The sequence below is a fragment of the Oncorhynchus mykiss genome, chromosome 5 (assembly GCF_057628025.1).
Source record: "Oncorhynchus mykiss isolate SJ-2025 chromosome 5, ASM5762802v1, whole genome shotgun sequence".
Lineage (NCBI taxonomy): Eukaryota > Metazoa > Chordata > Actinopteri > Salmoniformes > Salmonidae > Oncorhynchus > Oncorhynchus mykiss.
The window spans coordinates 85377190-85394812 of NC_143026.1; the positions used below are offsets into that span (position 1 = coordinate 85377190).

A 17623-nucleotide genomic window follows, 5' to 3' on the forward strand; every position below is an offset into this window, starting at 1 on the left:
GTCTCTGTCTAGTTATTACCTTGCTCTCTCTCTCTCCTGTCTCTGACTAGTTATGACCTTGCTCTCTCTCTCCCATCTCTGACTAGTTATTACCTTGCTCTCTCTCTCCCGTCTCTGACTAGTTATTACCTTGCTCTCTCTCTCCCGTCTCTGACTAGTTATGACCTTGCTCTCTCTCTCCTGTCTCTGACTAGTTTTTACCTTGCTCTCTCTCTCCCGTCTCTGACTAGTTATTACCTTGCTCTCTGTCTCCCGTCTATGTGTAGTTTTTACCTTGCTCTCTGTCTAGTTTTTACCTTGCTCTCTGTCTAGTTATTACCTTGCTCTCTCTCTCCCGTCTCTGTCTAGTTTTTACCTTGCTCTCTCTCTCCCTTCTCTGTCTAGTTTTTACCTTGCTCTCCGTCTAGTTTTTACCTTGCTCTCTCTCTCCCGTCTCTGTCTAGTTGTGACCTTGCTCTCTGTCTAGTTTTTACCTTGCTCTCTGTCTAGTTATTACCTTGCTCTCTCTCTCCCGTCTCTGTCTAGTTTTTACCTTGCTCTCTGACTAGTTATTACCTTGCTCTCTCTCTCCTGTCTCTGACTAGTTATTACCTTACTCTCTCTCTCCTGTCTCTGACTAGTTATGACCTTGCTCTCTCTCCCCCGTCTCTGTCTAGTTATTACCTTGCTCTCTCTCTCCAGTCTCTGTCTAGTTATTACATTGCTCTCTCTCTCCCCTCTCCGTCTAGTTTTTACCTTGCTCTCTCTCTCCCGTCTCTGTCTAGTTTTTACCTTGCTCTCTCTCCCGTCTCTGACTAGTTTTTACCTTGCTCTCTCTCTCCCGGCTCCGTCTAGTTTTTACCTTGCTCTCTCTCTCCCGTCTCTGACTAGTTATTACCTTGCTCTCTCTCTCCCGGCTCCGTCTAGTTTTTACATTGCTCTCTCTCTCCCCTCTCCGTCTAGTTTTTACCTTGCTCTCTCTCTCCCGTCTCTGTCTAGTTTTTATCTTGCTCTCTCTCCCGTCTCTGACTAGTTTTTACCTTGCTCTCTCTCTCCCGGCTCCGTCTAGTTTTTACCTTGCTCTCTCTCTCCCGTCTCTGACTAGTTTTTACCTTGCTCTCTGTCTAGTTTTTACCTTGCTCTCTGTCTAGTTTTTACCTTGCTCTCTGTCTAGTTTTTACCTTGCTCTTTGTCTAGTTTTTACCTTGCTCTCTGTCTAGTTATTACCTTGCTCTCTCTCTCCCGTCTCTGACTAGTTATGACCTTGCTCTCTCTCTCCCGTCTTTGTCTAGTTTTTACCTTGCTCTCTCTCTCCCGTCTCTGACTAGTTATGACCTTGCTCTTTCTCTCCCGTCTCTGACTAGTTTTTACCTTGCTCTCTCTCTCCCGTCTCTGTCTAGTTATTACCTTGCTCTCTCTCTCCCGTCTCTGACTAGTTTTTACCTTGCTCTCTCTCTCCCGTCTCTGTCTAGTTTTTACCTTGCTCTCTCTCTCCCGTCTCTGACTAGTTATTACCTTGCTCTCTCTCTCCTGTCTCTGACTAGTTATTACCTTGCTCTCTCTCTCCCGTCTCTGACTAGTTATTACCTTGCTCTCTCTCTCCCGTCTCTGACTAGTTATTACCTTGCTCTCTCTCTCCCGTCGTTGTCTAGTTTTTACCTTGCTCTCTCTCTCCCGTCTCTGACTAGTTCTTACATTGCTCTCTGTCTAGTTTTTACCTTGCTCTCTGACTAGTTATTACCTTGCTCTCTCTCTCTCCCGTCTCTGACTAGTTATTACCTTGCTCTCTCTCTCCCGTCTCTGACTAGTTTTTACATTGCGCTCTCTCTCCCGGCTCCGTCTAGTTATGACCTTGCTCTCTCTCTCCCGTCTCTGTCTAGTTTTTACCTTGCTCTCTCTCTCCCGTCTCTGACTAGTTTTTACCTTGCTCTCTCTCCCTTCTCTGTCTAGTTTTTACCTTGCTCTCTCTCCCGTCTCTGTCTAGTTTTTACCTTGCTCTCTCTCTCCCGTCTCTGACTAGTTTTTACATTGCTCTCTCTCATCAAACTCTGACTAGTTTTTACATTGCTCTCTCTCTTCCGACTCTGTCTAGTTTTTACCTTACTCTCTCTCTCCCGTCTCTGACTAGTTTTTACCTTGCTCTCTTTCCCTTCTCTGTCTAGTTTTTACCTTGCTCTCTCTCTCCCGTCTCTGACTAGTTTTTACCTTGCTCTCTCTCCCTTCTCTGTCTAGTTTTTACCTTGCTCTCTCTCCCGTCTCTGTCTAGTTTTTACCTTGCTCTCTCTCTCCCGTCTCTGACTAGTTTTTACATTGCTCTCTCTCATCAAACTCTGACTAGTTTTTACATTGCTCTCTCTCTCCCGGCTCCGTCTAGTTATTACCTTGCTCTCTGACTAGTTTTTACCTTGCTCTCTCTCTCCCGTCTCTGTCTAGTTATTACCTTGCTCTCTCTCTCTCCTGTCTCTGACTAGTTATGACCTTGCTCTCTCTCTCCCATCTCTGACTAGTTATTACCTTGCTCTCTCTCTCCCGTCTCTGACTAGTTATTACCTTGCTCTCTCTCTCCCGTCTCTGACTAGTTATGACCTTGCTCTCTCTCTCCTGTCTCTGACTAGTTTTTACCTTGCTCTCTCTCTCCCGTCTCTGACTAGTTATTACCTTGCTCTCTGTCTCCCGTCTATGTGTAGTTTTTACCTTGCTCTCTGTCTAGTTTTTACCTTGCTCTCTGTCTAGTTATTACCTTGCTCTCTCTCTCCCGTCTCTGTCTAGTTTTTACCTTGCTCTCTCTCTCCCTTCTCTGTCTAGTTTTTACCTTGCTCTCCGTCTAGTTTTTACCTTGCTCTCTCTCTCCCGTCTCTGTCTAGTTGTGACCTTGCTCTCTGTCTAGTTTTTACCTTGCTCTCTGTCTAGTTATTACCTTGCTCTCTCTCTCCCGTCTCTGTCTAGTTTTTACCTTGCTCTCTGACTAGTTATTACCTTGCTCTCTCTCTCCTGTCTCTGACTAGTTATTACCTTGCTCTCTCTCTCCCGTCTCTGACTAGTTATTACCTTGCTCTCTCTCTCCCGTCTCTGTCTAGTTTTTACCTTGCTCTCTCTCCCGTCTCTGACTAGTTTTTACCTTGCTCTCTCTCTCCCGGCTCCGTCTAGTTTTTACCTTGCTCTCTCTCTCCCGTCTCTGACTAGTTATTACCTTGCTCTCTCTCTCCCGGCTCCGTCTAGTTTTTACATTGCTCTCTCTCTCCCCTCTCCGTCTAGTTTTTACCTTGCTCTCTCTCTCCCGTCTCTGTCTAGTTTTTATCTTGCTCTCTCTCTCCTGTCTCTGACTAGTTATTACCTTGCTCTCTCTCTCCTGTCTCTGACTAGTTATGACCTTGCGCTCTCTCCCCCGTCTCTGTCTAGTTATTACCTTGCTCTCTCTCTCCAGTCTCTGTCTAGTTATTACATTGCTCTCTCTCTCCCCTCTCCGTCTAGTTTTTACCTTGCTCTCTCTCTCCCGTCTCTGTCTAGTTTTTACCTTGCTCTCTCTCCCGTCTCTGACTAGTTTTTACCTTGCTCTCTCTCTCCCGGCTCCGTCTAGTTTTTACCTTGCTCTCTCTCTCCCGTCTCTGACTAGTTTTTACCTTGCTCTCTCTCTCCCGGCTCCGTCTAGTTTTTACCTTGCTCTCTCTCTCCCGTCTCTGACTAGTTTTTACCTTGCTCTCTGTCTAGTTTTTACCTTGCTCTCTGTCTAGTTATTACCTTGCTCTCTCTCTCCCGTCTCTGACTAGTTATGACCTTGCTCTCTCTCTCCCGTCTTTGTCTAGTTTTTACCTTGCTCTCTCTCTCCCGTCTCTGACTAGTTATGACCTTGCTCTTTCTCTCCCGTCTCTGACTAGTTTTTACCTTGCTCTCTCTCTCCCGTCTCTGTCTAGTTATTACCTTGCTCTCTCTCTCCCGTCTCTGACTAGTTTTTACCTTGCTCTCTCTCTCCCGTCTCTGTCTAGTTTTTACCTTGCTCTCTCTCTCCCGTCTCTGACTAGTTATTACCTTGCTCTCTCTCTCCTGTCTCTGACTAGTTATTACCTTGCTCTCTCTCTCCCGTCTCTGACTAGTTATTACCTTGCTCTCTCTCTCCCGTCTCTGACTAGTTATTACCTTGCTCTCTCTCTCCCGTCGTTGTCTAGTTTTTACCTTGCTCTCTCTCTCCCGTCTCTGACTAGTTCTTACATTGCTCTCTGTCTAGTTTTTACCTTGCTCTCTGACTAGTTATTACCTTGCTCTCTCTCTCTCCCGTCTCTGACTAGTTATTACCTTGCTCTCTCTCTCCCGTCTCTGACTAGTTTTTACATTGCGCTCTCTCTCCCGGCTCCGTCTAGTTATGACCTTGCTCTCTCTCTCCCGTCTCTGTCTAGTTTTTACCTTGCTCTCTCTCTCCCGTCTCTGACTAGTTTTTACCTTGCTCTCTCTCCCTTCTCTGTCTAGTTTTTACCTTGCTCTCTCTCCCGTCTCTGTCTAGTTTTTACCTTGCTCTCTCTCTCCCGTCTCTGACTAGTTTTTACATTGCTCTCTCTCATCAAACTCTGACTAGTTTTTACATTGCTCTCTCTCTTCCGACTCTGTCTAGTTTTTACCTTGCTTTCTCTCTCTCCATGTCTGGTGTTTAGCTTGCTCTCACTCTCCCGTCTCTGACTAGTTTTTACATTGCTCTCTCTCTCCCGGCTCCGTCTAGTTATGACCTTGCTCTCTCTCTCCCGTCTCCGTCTAGTTTTTACCTTGCTCTCTCTCTCCCGTCTCTGTCTAGTTTTTATCTTGCTCTCTCTCCCGTCTCTGACTAGTTTTTACCTTGCTCTCTCTCTCCCGGCTCCGTCTAGTTTTTACCTTGTTCTCTCTCTCCCGTCTCTGACTAGTTTTTACCTTGCTCTCTGTCTAGTTTTTACCTTGCTCTCTGTCTAGTTTTTACCTTGCTCTCTGTCTAGTTTTTACCTTGCTCTCTGTCTAGTTTTTACCTTGCTCTCTGTCTAGTTTTTACCTTGCTCTCTGTCTAGTTATTACCTTGCTCTCTCTCTCCCGTCTCTGACTAGTTATGACCTTGCTCTCTCTCTCCCGTCTCTGACTAGTTTTTACCTTGCTCTCTCTCTCCCGTCTCTGACTAGTCATGACCTTACTCTCTCTCTCCCGTCTCTGACTAGTTTTTACCTTGCTCTCTCTCTCTCCCGGCTCCGTCTAGTTATTACCTTGCTCTCTGACTAGTTATTACCTTGCTCTCTCTCTCCCGTCTCTGTCTAGTTATTACCTTGCTCTCTCTCTCCCGTCTCTGACTAGTTTTTACCTTGCTCTCTCTCTCCCGTCTCTGTCTAGTTTTTACCTCGCTCTCTCTCTCCCGTCTCTGACTAGTTATTACCTTGCTCTCTCTCTCCTGTCTCTGACTAGTTATTACCTTGCTCTCTCTCTCCCGTCTCTGACTATTTTTTACCTTGCTCTCTCTCTCCCGTCTCTGACTAGTTTTTACCTTGCTCTCTCTCTCCCGTCTCTGACTAGTTATTACCTTGCTCTCTCTCTCCCGTCTCTGACTAATTTTTACCTTGCTCTCTCTCTCCCGTCTCTGACTAGTTATTACCTTGCTCTCTCTCTCCCGTCTCTGACTAGTTATTACCTTGCTCTCTGTCTAGTTTTTACCTTGCTCTCTGACTAGTTATTACCTTGCTCTCTCTCTCTCCCGTCTCTGACTAGTTATTACCTTGCTCTCTCTCTCCCGTCTCGGACTAGTTTTTACATTGCTCTCTCTCTCCCGGCTCCGTCTAGTTATGACCTTGCTCTCTCTCTCCCATCTCTGTCTAGTTTTTACCTTGCTCTCTCTCTCCCGTCTCTGACTAGTTTCTACCTTGCTCTCTCTCTCCCGTCTCTGTCTAGTTTTTACCTTACTCTCTCTCTCCCGTCTCTGACTAGTTTTTACATTGCTCTCTCTCATCAAACTCTGACTAGTTTTTACATTGCTCTCTCTCTTCCGACTCTGTCTAGTTTTTACCTTGCTTTCTCTCTCTCCATGTCTGGTGTTTAGCTTGCTCTCACTCTGTCTAGTTTTTACTTTGCTCTCTCTCTGTCTAGTTCTTACCTTGGGTTGTCAGACGGTTGTTTTGCAGATTTAGTGTTTCCAGTTGCTGCAGACGTGCCAGGTCCTCAACAGTTAATAGTTCTATCCGGTTGTTCTAAGACAAAGCGGAGGCATAGAGGAGACACAAATATTATTTGCCAGAACAGCAATGCCTCATTCATTCATTATTGACTGACAGCCTAATTTGACTTCCGCCTTGGAGAGCATTCACTAATGCTTTTAAAACTTTACATCAGTCCTATGAAGGAAGATCTATCAGGTTTTAGGTGTGTGTGACCCACTTGTGGTAAGATCTATCAGACATTGGGTGTGTCTGTCAATGTCCAATTCACTCGTGCTAACTGACTGATATGTGACTAATGCAGGGGTGTCAAACACATTTCGCCCCGGGAGTCAGAATCTTCAGCAAAGTCCGGAGGGCCTCACTGAAAATGTGTTGTATTTCCTTGCCATCACAATTTTCAAAAAATAGTCCTCTATCCATCGTTTTTGGATTTTTCTAGCTTTCATTTGGGTGATTATTAACGAGCTGGACACAGTCAAGAAACTGTATGAATACAGGTCCATTATCATTTCTATACAGTTTCAATTTAGTTTTAAGAATTTTAAAGTACAGTACCAGTCAAAAGTTTGGACACACCTACTCATTCAAGGGTTTGTCTTTATTTTTTACTATTTTCTACATTGTAGAATAATAGTGAAGACATCAAACTATGAAATAACACATATGAAATCATGTAGTACGCAAAAAAGAGCTGAACAAATCTAAATATATTTTATATTTCAGATTCTTCAACGTAGCCATCCTTTGCCTTGATGACAGCTTTGCACACTCTTGGCATTCTCTCAAACAGCTTCATAAGGAATACTTTTCCAAGTCTTGATGGAGTTCCCACATATGCTGAGCCCTTGTTGGCTGCTTTTCCTTCACTCTGCGGTCCAACTCATCTCAAACCATCTCAATTGGGTTGAGGTCGGGTGATTGTGGAGGTCAGGTCATCTGATGCAGCACTCCATCACTCTCCTTCTTGGTCAAATAGCCCTTACACAGCCTGGAGTTTTGTTTTGGGTCATTGTCCTGTTGAAAAACCAATGACAGTCCCACTAAGCGCAAACCAGATGGGATAGCGTATCACTGCAGAATGCTGTGGTAGCCATGCTGATTAAGTGTGCCTTGAATTCTAAATAAATCACTGACAGTGTCACCAGCAAAGCACCCCCACACCATCACATCTCCTCCATGCTTCATGGTGGGAACCACACAAGCGGAGATCATCCGTTCACCTACTCTGTGTCTCACCAAAGGACAAAATAACAGATTTCCACTGGTCTAATATCCATTGCACTTGTTTCTTGGCCCAAGCAAGTCTCTTCTTCTTATTGGTGTCCTTTAGAAGTGGTTTATTTGCTGCAATTCGACCATGATGGCCTGATTCCCGCAGTCTCCTCTGAACAGTTGATGTTGAGATGTGTCTGTTACTTGAACTCTGTGAAGCATTTATTTGGGCTGCAATCTGAGGTGCTGTTAACTCTAATGAACGTATCCGGTGCACCAGATGTAACTCTGGGTCTTCCTTTCCTGTGGCGGTGTCACGAGTCCGACCGAGGGTGGCTTCCCTTCCCGGTCGGGTGGCGCTCGGCGGTCGTCGTCACCGGCCTATTAGCTGCCACTGATTGTCTTTCCTCCCCCTCCTTGTATGTTTATTGGTAGCACCTGTTTGTGATGATTAGTTGGGCTTCTTTAGATAGCCGGCCCGCCTGTTTGTTGTGCGGGATTAATCATTGTAACCTTCGGCTCTGTAGTAGAGGTACGTGTTTGTTCCTGGTCGTGCATTTTTCAGTTGTACATTTTTCATTCCCCGTGTTTGGGGCCGTTATTATTGTGAGCACCCTGTTGGTGCAATTAAAGAGCACAACATTGCACTCTCTGTCTCCTGCGTTTGACTCCACACCCACGACACCCGGAGCATTACAGACGGTCATGACAGCCATTTTCATCATAGCGCTTAATGGTTTTTGAGATCGCACTTGAAACTTTCAAAGTTCTTGACATTTTCCGGATTGACTAACCTTTGTGTTTTAAAGTAATGATGGACTGACTGTAGGTGGGTGCCAGTACAGAGTCAATGTGCAGGGGCACAGGTTAGTTGAGGTAGTATGTACATGCAGGTAAAGCTAATTAAAGTCACTATGCATAGATGACAACAGAGAGTGGCAGTGGTGTGGAGAGGGGAAGGGGGGAGGGGGCAATGCAAATAGTCTGGGTAGCCATTTGACTAGATGTTCAGGAGACTGCAATAGAGACTGCATCATCTGTGGATCTGTTGGGGTGGTATGCAAAATGGAGTGGGTCTAGGGTTTCTGGGATGATGGTGTTGATGTGAGCCATGACCAGTCTTTCAAAGCACTTCATGGCTACAGATGTGAGTGCTACAGGTCGGTAATCATTTAGGCAGGTTACCTTAGTGTTCTTGGGCACAGGCACTATGGTGGTCTGCTTAAAACATGTTGGTATTACAGACTCGGACAGGGAGAGGTTGAAAATGTCAGTGAAGACACTTGCTAGTTGGTCAGCGCATGCTCGCAGTACACGTCCTGGTAATCCGTCTGGCCCTGCGGCCTTGTGAATGTTGATCAGTCTAAAGGTCTTACTCACATCGGCTATGAAGAGCGTGATCACACAGTCTTCCGGTACAGCTGGTGCTCTCATGCATGTTTCAGTGTTATTTGCCTCGAAGTGAACATAGAAGTAGTTCAGCTCGTCTTTTAGGCTGTTGTCACTGGGCAGTTCTCGGTTGTGTTTCCCTTTGTAGCTTGTAACGGTTTGCAGACCCTGCCACATCCGACGAGCCTCAGAGCCGGTGTAGTACGACTAGATCTTAGTCCTTGTTATGGTGAGTGAATGAGGACCCAAAAGCGAACTAACTTAAACAGAGCTTCTTTAATAACCAAACATAGGTAGGCTCAGATAGACCGGCAGATTCCGACAGGACAGGACAAGGTTACAGCAAACATGACGATAGTCTGGCTCAGGCATGAAACACAAACACAAACAAGAATCCGACAAGGACAGGAACAGAAACAGAGAGAGATATAGGGACCTAATCAGAGGGAAAAAAGGGAACAGGTGGGGAACGGGGTGAATGGGTAGTTAGAGGAGACAAGGGACAGCTGGGGGAAAGCGGGGGAGAAAAGGTAACCTAACGACGACCAGCAGAGGGAGACAGGGTGAAGGGAAAGGACAGAGACAAGACACAACATGACAGTACCCCCCCACTCACCGAGCGCCTCCTGGCGCACTCGAGGAGGAAACCTGGCGGCAACGGAGGAAATCCTCGATCAGCGCACGGTCCAGCACGTCCCGAGAGGGAACCCAACTCCTCTCCTCAGGACCGTACCCCTCCCAATCGACAAGGTACTGGTGACCACGGCCCCGAGGACGCATGTCCAAAATCCTGCGGACCCTGTAGATGGGTGCGCCCTCGACAAGGATGGGGGGGGGGGGGGGGGAGACGAGCGGGGGCACGAAGAACGGGCTTAATACAGGATACATGGAAGACCGGGTGGACGCGACGAAGGTATCGCGGAAGAAGAAGTCGAACTGCGACAGGATTAATGACCCGAGAAATACGGAACGGACCAATGAACCGCGGGGTCAACTTGCGAGAAGCCGTCTTAAGGGGAAGGTTCTGAGTGGAGAGCCAAACTCTCTGACCGCGACAATATCTAGGACTCTTAGTTCTACGCTTATTAGCAGCCCTCACAGTCTGCGCCCTATAACGGCAAAGTGCAGACCTGACCCTCTTCCAGGTGCGCTCGCAACGTTGGACAAAAGCCTGAGCGGAGGGGACGCTGGACTCGGCGAACTGAGATGAGAACAGCGGAGGCTGGTACCCGAGGCTACTCTGAAAAGGAGATAGCCCGGTCGCAGACGAAGGAAGCGAGTTGTGGGCGTATTCTGCCCAGGGGAGCTGTTCTGACCAAGACGCAGGGTTGCGAAAAGAAAGACTGCGTAAGATGCGACCAATAGTCTGATTGGCCCGTTCTGCTTGACCGTTAGACTGGGGGTGAAAGCCGGAAGAGAGACTGACGGAAGCCCCAATCAAACGGCAAAACTCCCTCCAAAATTGAGACGTGAATTGCGGACCTCTGTCCGAAACGACGTCTGACGGAAGGCCATGAATTCTGAAAACGTTCTCGATGATGATTTGTGCCGTCTCTTTAGCAGAAGGAAGCTTAGCAAGGGGAATGAAATGAGCCGCCTTAGAGAACCTATCGACAACCGTAAGAATAACAGTCTTCCCCGCTGACGAAGGCAGTCCGGTGACAAAATCTAAGGCGATGTGAGACCACGGTCGAGAGGGAATAGGAAGCGGCCTGAGACGGCCGGCAGGAGGAGAGTTACCGGACTTAGTCTGCGCGCAGACCGAACAAGCAGCCACGAAACGACGCGTGTCATGCTCCCGGGTGGGCCACCAAAAACGCTGGCGAATGGAAGCAAGCGTACCCCGAACGCCAGGGTGGCCGGCTAACTTGGCAGAGTGAGCCCACTGAAGAACGGCCAGACGAGTAGGAACGGGAACGAAAAGAAGGTTCCTAGGACAAGCGCGCGGCGACGGAGTGTGAGTGAGCGCTTGTTTTACCTGCCTCTCAATTCCCCAGACAGTCAACCCGACAACACGCCCCTCAGGGAGAATCCCCTCGGGGTCAGTGGAGGCTACTGAAGAACTGAAGAGACGAGACAAAGCATCAGGCTTGGTGTTCTTAGAGCCCGGACGATAAGAAATCACGAACTCGAAACGAGCGAAAAACAGCGCCCAACGCGCCTGACGCGCATTAAGTCGTTTGGCAGAACGGATGTACTCAAGGTTCCTATGGTCAGTCCAAACGACAAAAGGAACGGTCGCCCCCTCCAACCACTGTCGCCATTCGCCTAGGGCTAACCGGATGGCGAGCAGTTCGCGGTTACCCACATCATAGTTACGTTCCGACGGCGACAGGCGATGAGAAAAATACGCGCATGGGTGGACCTTGTCGTCAGAGAGGGAGCGCTGAGAAAGAATGGCTCCCACGCCCACCTCTGACGCGTCAACCTCGACAACGAACTGTCTAGAGACGTCAGGTGTAACAAGGATAGGAGCGGATGTAAAACGATTCTTGAGGAGATCAAAAGCTCCCTGGGCGGAAACGGACCACTTAAAGCACGTCTTGACAGAAGTAAGGGCTGTGAGAGGAGCTGCCACCTGACCGAAATTACGGATGAAACGACGATAGAAGTTCGCGAAGCCGAGAAAGCGCTGCAGCTCGACGCGTGACTTAGGGACGGGCCAATCAATGACAGCTTGGACCTTAGCGGGATCCATCTTAATGCCTTCAGCGGAAATAACAGAACCGAGAAATGTGACGGAGGAGGCATGAAAAGTGCACTTCTCAGCCTTCACAAAAAGACAATTCTCTAAAAGGCGCTGGAGGACACGTCGAACGTGCTGAACATGAATCTGGAGTGACGGTGAAAAAATCAGGATATCGTCAAGGTAGACGAAAACAAAGATGTTCAGCATGTCTCTCAGGACATCATTGACTAATGCCTGAAAGACAGCTGGAGCGTTAGCGAGGCCGAAAGGAAGAACCCGGTATTCAAAGTGCCCTAACGGAGTGTTAAACGCCGTCTTCCACTCGTCCCCCTCCCTGATGCGCACGAGATGGTAAGCGTTACGAAGGTCCAACTTAGTGAAAAACCTGGCTCCCTGCAGGATCTCGAAGGCTGAAGACATAAGAGGAAGCGGATAACGATTCTTCACTGTTATGTCATTCAGCCCTCGATAATCTATGCAGGGGCGCAGAGACCCGTCCTTCTTCTTGACAAAAAAAAACCCCGCTCCGGCGGGAGAGGAGGAGGGGACTATGGTACCGGCGTCAAGAGCTACAGACAAATAATCTTCGAGAGCCTTACGTTCGGGAGCCGACAGAGAGTATAGTCTACCCCGGGGGGGGGTGGTTCCCGGAAGGAGATCAATACTACAATCATACGACCGGTGTGGAGGAAGAGAGGTGGCCCTGGACCGACTGAACACCGTGCGCAGATCGTGATATTCCTCCGGCACCCCTGTCAAATCACCAGGCTCCTCCTGTGAAGAAGAGACAGAGGAAACAGGAGGGATAGCAGACATTAAACATTTCACATGACAAGAGACGTTCCAGGAGAGGATAGAATTACTAGTCCAATTAATGGAAGGATTATGACAAACTAGCCAGGGATGGCCCAAAACAACAGGTGTAAAAGGTGAACGAAAAATTAAAAAAGAAATGGTTTCACTATGATTACCAGAAACAGTGAGGGTTAAAGGTAGCGTCTCACGCTGAATCCTGGGGAGAGGACTACCATCCAGGGCGAACAAGGCCGTGGGCTCCTTTAACTGTCTGAGAGGAATGTCATGTTCCCGAGCCCAGGTCTCGTCCATAAAACAGCCCTCCGCCCCAGAGTCTATTAAGGCACTGCAGGAAGCAGACGAACCGGTCCAGCGTAGATGGACCGACAAGGTAGTGCAGGATCTTGAAGGAGAGACAGGAGTAGTAGCGCTCACCAGTAGCCCTCCGCTTACTGACGAGCTCTGGCCTTTTACTGGACATGAAGTGACAAAATGACCAGCGGAACCGCAATAGAGACAGAGGCGGTTGGTGATTCTCCGTTCCCTCTCCTTAGTCGAGATGCGGATACCTCCCAGCTGCATGGGCTCAGCACCCGAGCCGGCAGAGGAAGATGGTAGTGATGCGGAGAGGGGGGCGACGGAGAGCGCGAGCTCCTTTCCACGAGCTCGGTGACGAAGATCAACCCGTCGCTCAATGCGAATAGCGAGTTCAATCAAGGAATCCACGCTGGAAGGAACCTCCCGGGAGAGAATCTCATCCTTTACCTCTGCGCGGAGACCCTTCAGAAGACGAGCGAGCAAGGCCGGCTCGTTCCAGCCACTGGAGACAGCAAGAGTGCGAAACTCAATAGAGTAGTCTGTTATGGATCGATTGCCTTGACATAGGGAAGACAGGGCCCTGGAAGCCTCCTCCCCAAAAACAGATCGATCAAAAACCCGTATCATCTCCTCCTTAAAGTCCTGATACTGGTTAGTACACTCAGCCCTTGCCTCCCAGATTGCCGTGCCCCATTCACGAGCCCGTCCAATAAGGAGAGATATGACGTAGGCGACACGGGCAGTGCTCCTGGAGTAAGTGTTGGGCTGGAGAGAAAACACAATATCACACTGGGTGAGGAACGAGCGGCATTCAGTGGGCTCCCCAGAGTAACACGGCGGGTTATTGATTCTGGGCTCCGGAGATTCGAAAGCCCTGGAAGTGGCCGGTGGATCGAGGCGGAGATGGTGAACCTGTTCTGTGAGGTTGGAGACTTGGGTGGCCAGGGTCTCAACGGCATGTCGAGCAGCAGACACTTCCTGCTCGTGTCTGCCTAGCATCGCTCCCTGGATCCCGACGGCTGAGTGGAGAGGATCCGAAGTCGCTGGGTCCATTCTTGGTCGGATTCTTCTGTTATGGTGAGTGAATGAGGACCCAAAAGCGAACTAACTTAAACAGAGCTTCTTTAATAACCAAACATAGGTAGGCTCAGATAGACCGGCAGATTCCGACAGGACAGGACAAGGTTACAGCAAACATGACGATAGTCTGGCTCAGGCATGAAACACAAACACAAACAAGAATCCGACAAGGACAGGAACAGAAACAGAGAGAGATATAGGGACCTAATCAGAGGGAAAAAAGGGAACAGGTGGGGAACGGGGTGAATGGGTAGTTAGAGGAGACAAGGGACAGCTGGGGGAAAGCGGGGGAGAAAAGGTAACCTAACGACGACCAGCAGAGGGAGACAGGGTGAAGGGAAAGGACAGAGACAAGACACAACATGACAGTCCTGTAAATTTTTGCTTGTAAGCAGGAATCAGGAGGATGGAATTATGGTCAGATTTGCCAAATGGAGGGCGAGGGAGAGCTTTGTATGCGTCTCTGTGTGTGGAGTATAAGTGGTCCAGAGTTATTTTCCCTCTGGTAGCACATTTAAAATTTGTTCAAACTGATTTAAGTTTCCCTGCATTAAAGTCCCCGGCTAATAGGAGCGCCAACTCTGGGTGAGCGTTTTCTTGTTTGCTTATGGCGGAATACAGCTCATTCAATTCTATCTTAGTGCCTGCCTCTGACTGTGGTGGTATGAAAATAGCTACAAAGAATACAGATGATAACACTCTAGGTAAGTAGTGTGGTCTACAGCTTATCATAAGAAACTCAACCTCAGGCGAGTAATAGCACGAGACTTCCTTAGATATTGTGCACCAGCTGTTGTTTACAAGAATATATAGACCGCCGTCCCTTGTCTTACCAGACGCTGCTGTTCTATCCTGCCGGTACATCGTATAACCAGCCAGCTGTACATTGATGTTGTCGTTGTTCAGCCACGACTCCGTGAAGCATAAGATGTTACAGTTTTTAATGTCCCGTTGGTAGTTTAATCTTAACCGTAACTCTGCGATTTTATTGTCCAAAGATTGCACATTTGCTAGCAGAACTGAGGGAAGTGGGGGTTTATTCGATCGCCTTCAACTTCTCAGCAGGCAGCATACTCTCTGGCCTCTTTTTCTCAGCCTCCTCTTCATGCAGATCACGGGGCTCGGGGCCTGTTCCCGAGGAAGCCGTATATCCTCCGCCTCGGGCTCGTCAGAGTCGTGAAAGAAGAAAAAGGGTTCTGCTAGTCCGTGGTGAGTAATCGCAGTCCTGATGTCTAGAAGTTATTTTCAGTCATAAGAGACGGTAGCGGCAACATTATTTACAAAATGAGTAAAAAAATAAGTCACAAATAACACAGATAAACAAACAAATAACACAATCAGTTGGGGGCATGTAAAACGTCTGCCTTCTGCTCCGGCCCCATAATTTACTATGGACTTGGTCTTTTACCACATAGGGGTCTCTTCTGTATACCACCTCTACCTCGTCACAACACAACTGATAGGCTCAAACGCATTAAGAAGGAAAGAAATTCCACAATATAACTTTTAACAAGGTACACCTGTTAATTGAAATGCATTCCAGGTGATTACCTCATGAAGCTGGTTGAGAGATTGCCAAGAGTGTGCAAAGCTGTCATCAAGGCAAAGGGTGACTACTTTGAAGAATCTCAAATATATTTAAAACATTTTGGTTACTGAATGATTCTATATGTGTTATTTCATAGATTTGATGTCTTCACTATTATTCTACAATGTAAAAAATAGTAAACATAAAGAAAAAACCTGGAATGAACCCCCCCCTCAACCCTCCCCACCGGTCAAATGGATGTGTGATTACCCACCTGTAGGAAGAGAATGTGGGTGTTGGGTGTGTATGACCCACCTGCAGCGAGAGAATGCGCGTGCTCTCAGACAGCTCACTAGGAAAGTCCATGAGGTCAACCCCAGCACAGTCCACTGCTCCCTCCTCTGTACAGCTACACTCGCCAGGACACACCACCGGCTCCACCTTCGCCACGGCCGGGACCAGTAAGGTCTCTATCTCTGTCTCCTCCATGGGATCGTCCTCTTCCTCTTCCTCCTGGGGCTCCAGAGGGGCTTGGCAGTGCACCAGAGCCCAGGCCAGGAGCAACACAGTCAGGCCCTGCAGCAGAGATGTCCTGGCCATGTCTGCTGGTGGTGCCTGGTCGTCTCACTTCTTCAGCTACCTGACCTACCTGAGCTACCCTGTACCACCGATGGTCAGATAGGTCTGGAAAACAGTTTAATAACAGTGTATTGCATCAAAGCATGGATAAATTAAGTAGATATTGTGTAATCAGTGCCCATAGATAACATATCACAATTAATAAGAGGGACACATTTTTTTATGTTGCCTTTATAGAGGTTTTCAACAGAAAATAAATGCTTACATTTACATTTTAGTCATTTTGCAGAAGCTTTTATCCAGAGCGACTTACAGTAGTGAGTGCATACATGTTCATACTTTTTTCATACTGAGCAAATAGAACAATGGTCCTGCATAGCCAAATGATATTTTGACAGGAGAGATAAAACATAAAAGGATGTGTACTACAGAAGGTAGCTCATGTTGCTCACATTGTCAGAACAGCAGGCCTCCCGGCGGTGGTTAGGCGAAGGAGGACACAAAGTGTAGTATCTGTGACAATAAAAAGCATCTTACATTTTAGTTCCACTGCCCCAACAACCAACCCTGGAGTGCTGAGCAGGGCTGGCCATCCCTGACCACCTGCAAGGACCGAGGATTGTTAGACATTTTGTTCCTGTTTGGCTTATTTTTCAAATCTGTTCTCTCATACCTTTTGTTGATTTTATGGGTTGACATACAGCACCCAGCATCCATGTTCTCTTTTATTAAAATGTCTTGTCCAATTCAGGTTGAATATTTTCCATATAGTTGAGTGAAATATACACAAAGTCTGTTGATGTTTTTTGTGTGTTTTTTTTTTTTACAATAAAGACATTGCGGTGCTGCTATGCAGTGTAGTTAAGTTGCCTTCTCTTGTGCTGATGGACATGTTCCAAACAGGCACTCTGCTCTCCTGGCTAACCTTTAAAAACCATTCATCTACCAGAGAGCGCATAGCACCAGTCTGTCCAATCCAGCTGAGGGACTGGAGAGACACTACTACTTCACCTCTGTGTGTGTGTGTGTGTGTGTGTGTGTGTGTGTGTGTGTGTGTGTGTGTGTGTGTGTGTGTGTGTGTGTGTGTGTGTGTGTGTGTGTGTGTGTGTGTGTGTGTGTGTGTGTGTGTGTGTGTGTGTGTGAACCAGGGGAATCACAGTGTGTCTAAACACCAGCCAAGTGTCTATGTTCACATCAGATGAGAAAAACATGTGACCCTGAGTATGGTGCTGTATCCCCCACACACATGTGCACACATACCACCCACTCTGGCAATAACAAATGCACAACGCATATAGCAGGAATCCATTAAACCCCACATGCACTATGCTACTCATAAACCGACTGATCACATTCTCACACCAACCTAAATTATTAGTTTACACGCTTAAAAACATTGAACATTGAATCAAAATCTCAGCTATTTAATATTTTTATATGTTTTATGTGATAGTCTGTAAAAGCTCGTACACATCTGGACAGCTGTGCACTTGCACAGCTTACTATTATTCGCTAAGATAATGGTTGGCACTCTGCCACTCAGTCCATAAACAGTCCAGTCATTCACTACTATATTACTATATGATTGGTGGCACATTATCAATTCATAGTCAGCCCATAATGCATTACGAACATTAGACTCTGTCCACATGAGAGCCATATAACTTGAGCCAGTTTGCTACAGCAGGAAAATCATTCTGCAGCAACAGGAAATGTGAACTATTATGTGGATTATAATTAATGGACATTTTTGTATGGGTTGATACATTTTTCATTAGGGAAAATCAAGTCTGACATTTCAAAGTAGATATAACAAACTTCAGAAACCTTTTTAAACCTCAAATATGCTATTAGTTTAAAATTGCACCATTGCTGTTTTCCTGCAACAGGATGATCAAA

At 47.3% G+C, this 17623-nt stretch overlaps 1 protein-coding gene across 4 annotated transcripts in view; it reads right to left on the reverse strand.

The window, feature by feature from the left end:
- podn (podocan) overlaps positions 1 to 17623 on the reverse strand; it is an 84216-nt gene that overhangs the window by 47527 nt on the left and 19066 nt on the right. For all 4 annotated transcript variants that reach the window (XM_036978572.2, XM_090236163.1, XM_036978571.2 and 1 more), the window contains exons 2-4: positions 16177 to 16237; positions 15461 to 15829; positions 6071 to 6164 (exon numbers count right to left, since the gene is read on the reverse strand). In XM_036978572.2, coding sequence (XP_036834467.2) covers positions 6071 to 6164; positions 15461 to 15745 — 379 coding nt within the window. In that variant the 5' untranslated portion in view covers positions 15746 to 15829; positions 16177 to 16237. The remainder of the gene's footprint in view (positions 1 to 6070; positions 6165 to 15460; positions 15830 to 16176; positions 16238 to 17623) is intronic.